At 31.9% G+C, this 10,069-nt stretch overlaps 1 protein-coding gene and 1 pseudogene across 1 annotated transcript; both read left to right on the top strand.

Annotated features, from left to right (window-relative positions):
- On the top strand, window positions 2,410–4,389 carry LOC105175805 (berberine bridge enzyme-like 18). The gene has a single exon (XM_011098398.2). It carries the CDS (start codon window positions 2,541–2,543, stop codon window positions 4,158–4,160), a length of 1,620 nt encoding a protein of 539 aa, XP_011096700.1. The 5' UTR covers window positions 2,410–2,540; the 3' UTR covers window positions 4,161–4,389.
- Window positions 7,109–9,351, top strand: LOC105175935 (annotated as a pseudogene).

Raw genomic sequence — 10,069 nt, 5'->3', positions numbered from 1 at the left:
AAGAGGACATATAAGATTATATCCATGAAGAACAGAACGTGCATGCATGGTTCTGCCAACTTCTATATATGTTTCCTTTAGTTTGATTTCCTTTTTTGGTTGGTATGCCAATAATACATCTCACCAATTATTGATGTCCTTCTTATTTCATTATAAGTCACTACTAAAATGAGAAAAATGTAAGCAACTCTATTGTAATATTATAAATGAGTAATTTTTTCAGTTATGAAAAATAAATAGTGATTTATCTTCCTATATTTTTTAAAATATAACAACTTAGTCCCCTATGATTTTTAAAATGAGGCAATTTACCTCCCTGTATACGGAGGTAAATTTCTTCATTTTAAAAAATACAGGGGAATAAATTACTATATTTTTGTAATAGGAGAGTAATGTGTTCATTTTCAATATCACATGGACAAATTACTGTTCGCCCCTAATAAAATGATTATTGGTTAATTAGTAAAATTTATCGAATATGTTGATATTAAAAAAATAAAGAAAACCTATATTACTCTTGATTGGCATATTACTGACTTATTGCATGTCAAATAAATCGTTTATTGTGAAATTATCATTATACATCTTCACGCATTATTACATAATGAGGTATATTTTCACTGTGAGAAGGGTATTTTAATCCCAAAAGAATTATTTGACCTACAATAAATTTATAATAAGTTAATTAAGAGTAAATATCAATTTTGAGAGACCATATTAGCCGTGCCCATATATATTACTTTGACACCCCCTATACCTTTTGGTAATTATAGAAGCACCCCTAAGTGTATTTCTATACTTGAAAATTCATATTAAACTTTAACCAGGTCAGCAGGGGCATTTTGGGGTTTTAAAAATTGTCAGGGTGATTTCTCTAATTTTTAAAAGGTGGGGGTGATTTGTGTAAAATGGCAATAGATGAGGGGTGTAAATATAATTATATCATAATATAATTATAAAAATATATCTAATTTTATGTTGTAATTTTAATTTAATTTTTTAATTTAAATTTAAAATTTTATATAATTTAAATGGAATTTTGGTATTTGAATAATGCCTAGTTAGCATTAATGGCCATATGTCAACACATGTGGCTATACACGTATATAAATTACAAATTTAACAAATTGCTTGCCACATGGGCACTTTCCCTCTATTTTTCAAAATATAACTGTAAAATCATGTAGAAAATCATAATCCAAATTATATCTCGTCAATTTTAAAACTTAATGAACTTTATAAAAAAAAATGACATACTTATAGGACTAAAGCTCATAGCGAATAAAGTTGGAGGACTAAAAAAATAATTTTTTATTTATAAATTGCATGAATTTTTTTGCTTATAAAATTAACACAGGAGAATTTTCCATTTTAACCAAAACACAGGAGGATGTTATGCAATTTACCCTTTTAATTATCATATCCTACCAAGTTACCATGGTTTTCTTTCTCTAAAACGTACTTCCTCTCACCAATTGATCGAAGTGGTGGAGGAATTGTGTTCAAATCTAATTATGTGAAATAATAAAATGAGATAATGAGGTGAACGATGAGATCAAAATTGGGTGGGAGAAGAGGAAAACGAGGACAAATTGGTAACATGTATATATAATGTAGGTTAGATGAATAAAGTGGTGTTTGGGCCACCAATTGCCAATACGAGTGTTTGGCCAAACTCACCTTCTTAGGTATGTTTGGTAACCATCCAAATTGAGGCTTGTATTGTGATTGTCTGAAAAAGATGTTGTGGTGAAGATATAGTCTCAAGTTAGGGGACTAAAATGAGAATGGCCTAAAGTTAGGGGATGAAAATTGCCTTTAATCCTATAAACCTACGTACCAAGATTAATTTGATTATGGACTTTGAAAAAAAAAAAAAAAAAAGCTTAATTTGATTATTTTGAAGTCGCATAATTTGGCATTAATATACATTCCATTTAGCCTATATTAGATTAATTTTGGTGAGTGACTCAACTTTTCGACTAAATTTGTAATAAAATTGATATTTTTTCAATTTTACGGGACCAAAATGGAACCCTAGTAACTTAGAGGACTAAAACGAGAATGACCTGAAGTTGGGAGACGAAAATTGTATTTAAGCCAAGGTTTATATTTCGACTTCCATGAAAGAAACTTAGAGGCTTATCCAGTAAAGCATCTTCAAATATACCCACATATTATATATCAATTTGAAAACGGATCTATAAAATCAACCTATGTGGGCTAGATATTTTTGTTGAGGGGTAAAAAACACATTTCAAAGAAATACGTCTGTGGCGTCGCGGAGCTCATGTCAATTAAGATGCATGTGTCGCACAATTAAAAGATGACCCACTCTCCAAATGGAACTCACAAGGTGTGCTCAATTATTGATGGTAGACTTAAATTCAGACGGCACGTTCACCTTCCAACCTAATATGGCGATAAGTAATTGCCCGTTCACAGTTCCCAGTTCCCAGTTTCCCTTCCCACTCACCAAGTAGCATTATAAGTAGAACACCTTTCTGCTCCCAAAACACAAATTACAGCATCTCAGAATCATGAAGACTCCAACCATTTCCACCCTCATATTCTTTCTTTTTACTGTCTTTTCGTGCTCGTGTGCAGCTTCTGCTGACGGAAACGTCCATGGTTTTCTTCTATGTCTCAAGGAAGAATTTCAAAACTATTCCTCAATTTCTAGCCTTGTTTACACCCCTATCAACTCTTCTTACCAGTCTGTCCTTGATTTTTCAATCCGAAACAAAAGATTCATGTCAGATTCCACCCCGAAACCATTAGTGATAATAACCCCCGAGTACGAGTACCAAGTTGCCCCTATTATCTACTGTGCCAAACACAATCAATTGCAAATTAGAACTCGAAGTGGCGGCCATGATTTTGAAGGACTGTCTTATGTATCTGAAGTCCCATTTGTGATCATTGATTTGCTGAACTTCAGTGAAATAACAGTTGATGCTGAGCAGAAAACTGCATGGCTTGGAGCTGGTGCAACCATTGGCATGTTATATTATAATATCGCGATTAAAAGCCCAAAACTGGCGTTTCCAGCCGGTTTTTCCCCAACTGTTGGTGTTGGCGGACACTTCAGTGGGGGAGGCTGGGGTGTATTGCTCAGGAAATACGGCCTAGCTGCAGATAACGTTATTGATGCTAGGATAGTAGATGTTAATGGCAGGATTCTCGACAGAAAATCGATGGGTGAGGACTTATTCTGGGCCATTAGGGGTGGTGGAGGTTCAAGTTTCGGCGTAATTCTTGCATGGAAAGTACGATTGGTAGATGTTCCAGAAACGGTCACTGTTTTCACTATCTACAGGGATTTGGACCAAAATGCCACTCAACTCATTCATCGCTGGCAGTACGTCGCGCCTAACTTCGATGAAGACTTATTCCTCAGAATCGTGGCTAGAAGAAACGTCAGCGAGGGTGGAAGGATGACCATTCGTGCAGCATTTAACTCTGTTTTTCTTGGTGGTGTCGACAGACTGCTTGCGGTGATGCAAGAAAAATTCCCCGAATTGGGCTTAGTAAGAGATGACTGCATAGAAATGAGCTGGATCCAATCCATCCTGTATAATACCGGATTTCCCATAGACTCACTTGAACCTTTGCTCGACAGGTATCAGCCTGATGTAGGATACTACAAAGGAAAATCAGATTATGTGCAGGAACCGATGCCCATAAGCGGGTTTGAAGGCGTATGGAGACTGTTCTATGAACCAGAAGGCAGCGAAGCAGAGTTCTTGTTGACCCCATATGGTGGAAAAATGGCTGAAATTCCGGATAATGCAACTCCATTTCCTCATAGGGCTGGTTATCTTTACAAGGTGCATCATATGGTGTTCTGGGAAGCAAAAGACGCACATAATGCTCACAAGTATATAAGTTGGATTAGAAGGCTTTACCGTTACGTGACTCCTTATGTTACCAAGTCCCCTCGGGGAGCTTATTTCAATTATAGAGATCTTGACATTGGAGTGAATAACAATGAAGGGCCGATAAGTATTGCAACAGCAAGAGTTTGGGGCGCCAAGTATTTCAATAAAAATTTCAATCGATTGGTTCAGGTGAAAACTAGAGTTGATCCAAAAAATTTCTTCAGGGATGAACAAAGCATTCCCCCAAGGCGATGGTGGACAGGTAAAGAGGACATATAAGATCATATTCATGAGGAACATTACGTGGTCATGCAGACTTCCAGGATATGTTTCCTTTAATTTGAATCCATACTGCTTTGTGTTTCTTTTGTCTTTCTTTAGCAATAATTTATGCTATATCATATCGTACGAATAAATCTGTTGTGTTGGTGAAAACAACTGAAGATGTGGTTGTCTGGATACTGAAAAAAGACTAGCTATGTTATGCTTCAATCCTGTTCTTTGTGCAGAAAGTAGAAATATCATAAAATTGCTCAAGTGGACAAATTATGTCTTTCTCAAACCCACATGCCCAACCAACATCCTCCTTTCTCTCATCTCTTCGTCTTTGTAAAATATACCCTCAATAAATTAATAATATTGATATCATATAATTTTATCAATTTAAAGACATACTCATTAATTAATAATTTATTAATTTAAAAATATTTTATTTATTCAACCAACCTGTTGAAGATGAAGTTAAAAATGATACAATGTCTTTGCAATCAATTATGTGGAAAAAAGGCCCCATAGCGGTAATATGAGAATGCAATACTGGACTTTTTAGTTGCACTCCCAAAAGTTAAAAGTTGAATGCAATTAGATTTAAATTTTAAGAAGAAGTAAATAACAATAGATTCGTATTTTAAAAAAATTTGTCCTGGTTATATTTATAATTTAATAAAATTATTAATTTATAATATTGATTTATTAAATATTAAATAAATTAATTTTATAAAATTATTAATTTATAATATTAATTTATTAAATGTTAAATAAATTTTTATTGTCAAATCATGTGCATACGTCTTCACGCGTTAATGCATGTAATTTAGTCCTAAAAAAATTATTTGACCTGCAATAAATTTATAATAAGGCAATTGATGATAAATATCAATTTTCATTGAATTGTTTTTATTAATACCATCAACTTCAGTGATTTTCAATCAACGAGTGCTTATTCATTAGATAAAACTAAACTTTAGGAGTGTTAAATATAATTTTTTAAATTATAATAAATTTATATATGATTATATTACATTCTATTGAAAGATAGCGCAATTATCGCTAATAAATCAAGGGACAATAATAATGGTAGCTAGTACCTTAATGAATACGTCAGTCGAAATTCTTAAAAGTTAAGGTCATATTTTGGGCATGCGCGTGCAATCAATAATCCATGCAACAACTTTCATGCGCGTACGCATAAAAAGGGTTACTTAACAAGGATTTTGTACACAGCCGCCGGTGGCTATTGTCGGCCCATCTCGGGAAAGTCCAAAACTCCAATTGGAAATATTAAATTAATATTTAATTATTAATATAGGACAGTTGCATTACGTTTATTTTTATTTTCAAATTATTTTTGAAATAAGTCAAAACATACCTAATATTGTCATCATTCAAAAATATCTTATCTAGGTATTTTAAACTATTTTATCATAAATACATACATATATATATACATACATATATATAAATATATAAAACAGACATGATTTAATAATGAATAGTAATTTTTGTCTCCCAAAACACAACATTAAACATAAAATACTTATTTTAAATTATCTCCAAAAATAAATCCAAACATACATATTATCTTTAATACACACTTATTTATCTTTGTTTTTCTCTCTCTATCTTCATAAAACACTTACATTATATTTGATTTTATTTTTGGAGTGTTTTACTTTGTGTTTTAGAGATAGAGAGAGAAAAATAGAGATAAATAAGTGTGTGTTGGAGATAGAGTGTATGTTTGGATTTATTTTTAGAGGTAATTTAAGATATTTTAAAATAAGTGGTGTATGTTTGTTGTTGCAATTTGGGAAACAAAAATTACTGTTCATTGTCAAATCATGTTTCTTTTATATATTTTTTATGTATAAATATATATATATATAAATATTGTATGTTTAATGTTGTATTTTCTGAAGACAAAAATTACTGTTCATTGTCAAATCATATTTTTTTTATATTATATTTATATATATAAGTGTGTATATATCTATTAGATATAGAAAGTTCAAAAATAAAAAACACACAATCAATGTGTGAAAATAAAGAGGCAAACATTGATTGTGTTTTATTTTGTCTCAGAAATTATCCGAAAATAAAACCAAACATAATGTTAGAAAATAAATCCAAATATTATGTTGATGAGTTGGGTTCTTCTTCTTTTTTTTTTACTATTAGTTAAGGTCATGTTTTGGGCAAGCGCGTACAATCAATAATCCATGCAACAACTTTCATGCGCGTCCGCATAAAAAGAGTTACTGAACAAGGATTTTGTACAAAGCCGCCGGTGGCTATTGTCGGCCCATCTCAGGAAAGTCCAAAAGACAACGACAGTTAATGATTTGGGTTCTTCTTCTTTTATATATATATATATATATATTGTTCAATACTAAACTTTAGGGCTCTTTCTTTGTGTAATTTTACTATTAAAAAACAATTGAAAATATTCATCCATTTTTCTATAGAAACACACAATTCAATATATTTTAACTATTTTTTTTTAATTTTGTACTAACATTAAAATCAAATCTATACATAGCAAAACGAATAATTAAGCAATTTTGACGGAATGCTAATTTCTAATAATTTTGACATTTTTTAATAATAAAAAAATCTCAATGTGTTTTTATGATAATATTGTTCTATTTTTGTTTTTAAAACATTCAGTAAATAAATTTAATTAGTAAATATTTAGTATTCAGATTTATATAAATAAGTTTGCGCTGTTGTATATAATAAAATTTGACATATTATTATGTAATTTAAAAATATTATAAATTTTCATACGCAGCAGAGAGTTCGTAGCTTATTAAATAATACTAAAATGCACGCATATTTCAAACACGTTAAAAATATGATGAAACGGAAGGTTGATGGGCCTGGACCACTTGGGCCACTCTAAGAGGGTCCACACTTTGTTGTTGTATTTTCGCTCACTTTTGGACCACATGGCCCAATTTGGAATCCAAACCTATGCAAATTTTGAAGTTGACTTTCAAATTCTAATGTAAATTTGAATTGAGTCGTCATCACATTAAAAATATCAAATTATAACTGCTCTTCATATTTAAAAATTATAAACATCACTCTCAAATAAAAAATAATTACACACTCCTAGACATTGAAATGGATATTACTATTTTACCGTTATTAAAAAAAAATACTGAAACAATGGTTTAAGCTCCGTGTATTTATAGAGCTAGAATTGACTATGCTAAGCTGCCACGTGTCATGATCATAGGCCTTGAGCCTTGAATCAGACGGCTCATCATTAATTAAGCGCCTGGATCACTGTACCAGCGGAGATCCATGATCTTGGCCATAAATCATGCATGGGGATTTCCCTCTTCCTCCCTTATCTCGACACAAGTTGACTTAATAGTGCAAATCTCATTTTTTAATTTGTACACATAAATTTATAATCCACTTATATATGAAAATGATATAAATAGCACTAAAAAAAATTAAAAAAAAAACATAAAACATGATAGATTACTTACACTTTTATATTATACACAGATATTGATAATGATTAATGGAACTTTTTTTTTTTTTTTTTGGAGGAATCCTATCTATATATTATTTCTGTTGACGGTAAATCCTATTTATATATTATTTCTATAGATTAAACCCTTTCTCTTTATTTTATATTGAAAAATTAATAAGTTAATATTGTACTAAAATAATTTTAGTATATGGAAAATTGAAAAATCTTATTATAAAAGTATCCATCAAAGTGAGTATTGTGCATTTATTCTAAATTATACAACTTAAATAAATAAAAATTACTACAAAGGATCGACGGAGTAGTAGTTTTTCAACAATTTAGTTATTTTTCTAAAAAAATATGTACTGATATTATCAACAAGGAAAAAGAATAAGAATTGAAGAGAGAGATTATATATATGTATAATATAGTAAATAAAACTAATATATATATATTTATACTTACTAATCCGTCCAATTTTCGATGGAACTGAAATTGACTTAAGAAGAATTTCATATATATTCAATTTTATCTGTTTTTCCTAATCGAACACCAAAACTTTTTTTTATTCATTCATTTTTATTTTTATCTTTATCTACTTTGGCACATCTATTTTTTGTCTCAACCAAATCAATCTTAAATGAATTTAAAATAAGTCCTACTTATCTTATATGATTAATTACGTCCATCACATCGTGATTCGTGCATATTTTTTTATGATTGATTAGTTTTCTTACGTCATGAATGATTCTTTTTGCATATTATTTTAGATTAATTATTTTTCGTACAACGTGATTCATGCATATTAGTTATGATAGATTAATTTAATCACGTTGTGATTAAGCATGTTAATTATTTTATGTTTGATTGTTTTTCTTACATAATTCAAGCATATGATATTTTTTTGTTTGATCGTACCTTAAAAATAGCATTATTCGATCGTGCAGCTCTTCACCTATATATCGTCATACAAAACTTCCAATTCTGGTGGAATTGAATTATGAAATGTTGAGCAAAATATATTCCTTATATAAATATTTGATTCCGCTTAAATAAAGAGTGTAGTCCACTATTCCCTTGCTTTTTCATATTTTCTTGGCGTTAATATCTTAAAACTTGAGCAGATACAAATTTTGAAAGGTAAAATTAGTTGATCAAATCCCACCTCTCATCTATTGTGAATTAGAACTCGAAGCGGCGGCCATGACTTTGAGGGTCTATCTTATATATGTATCTAAAGTCCCATTTGTCATCATTGATTTGATCTACCTAGAAAACTGCATGGATTGAGCGGTGCTATCCTCGGCATGTTATATTATAGGATCGCCGAGAAACGCCCAATACTAGAATTGCCAGCAGCTGAATGCCCAATAGTTGGTATTGGCGGGTACATTGGTGGGGCTACGGAGGAATGCTCAGAAAATATGAGTTGGCTGCAGATAATGTTCTTGATGCAAGAACTGTAGATGTCAGTGGCAGGATTCTCCATAGATGGGTGAGGACTTATTCTGGGGCATTAGGGATGGTGGAGGTGCTAGTTTCGGTGTAATTCTTGGTGCATGGAAAGTATAATTGGAGGATGTTCCAAAAAGAGTCACGGTTTTCATAATCCATAGAACTTTAGAACAAAATGCCACTCAACTCGTTCACCGCTAGTGATACATTGCGCATAAAATCGACCCAAATTCGTCGGAGTCCACATAGCAAAGGTGAACGCCAGCCAGGATGGAAGGAAGATGACTATTCGTGCTTCATTTCTCTCACTTTTCATTGGGTAGGGTTGACAAATTGTTTCCTCCGATGCAAGAAAGTTCTCCAGAATTGGGCTTCATAAGAGAAGACTGCAAAGAAATAAGATGGATCCACTCCGTCCTGTATTTTTCCGAGTTCCCATTCGTATCACCTGAAGTTTTGCTAAATAGGACACACCCCAATTTAAAATACTTCAAAGGAAAATCCGATTATGTGCAGAAACCCATCTCCCAACGCGGGTTTAAAGGCATGTGGAGACGGCTCTATAGACCAGAAGCCAAGGAGACAGATTTTCTTGAACCCATATGCTGGAAAAATAGCTGAAATTTCTGAATCTGCAGTTCCATTTCCTCATAGGGCCGATAATCTTTACAAGATCCCTTTGGCATACTGGAAAGAAGAAAATGCACAAAACTCCAACAGGATCATATGTTGGATTAGGAGACTTTACAGTGACTCCTTACGCTTCCAAGTTCCCACGGGAAGCTTAAGTCAATTACAGAGATCTTAACGTTGGAGTGAATAACAATGAAGGAGAGATAAGTAATAAACAAGCAAGCATTTGGAGCAGGAAGTACTATTTCAAAAATAATTTTAATTTGGGTGAAATTATGTTTGCTCCAAAGAATTTCTTCAAGACCGAACAATGCATTCCCCCACTCCGACGGTG

The sequence above is a fragment of the Sesamum indicum genome, linkage group LG12, assembly GCF_000512975.1.
Source record: "Sesamum indicum cultivar Zhongzhi No. 13 linkage group LG12, S_indicum_v1.0, whole genome shotgun sequence".
NCBI lineage: Eukaryota > Viridiplantae > Streptophyta > Magnoliopsida > Lamiales > Pedaliaceae > Sesamum > Sesamum indicum.
This window is presented reverse-complemented; position numbering and strand designations above follow the sequence as displayed.

Coding starts and splice junctions, on each gene's coding strand:
- LOC105175805 (XM_011098398.2), top strand. CDS start 2,541: ATGAAGACTCCAACCATTTCCACCCTCATATTCTTTCTTTTTACTGTC.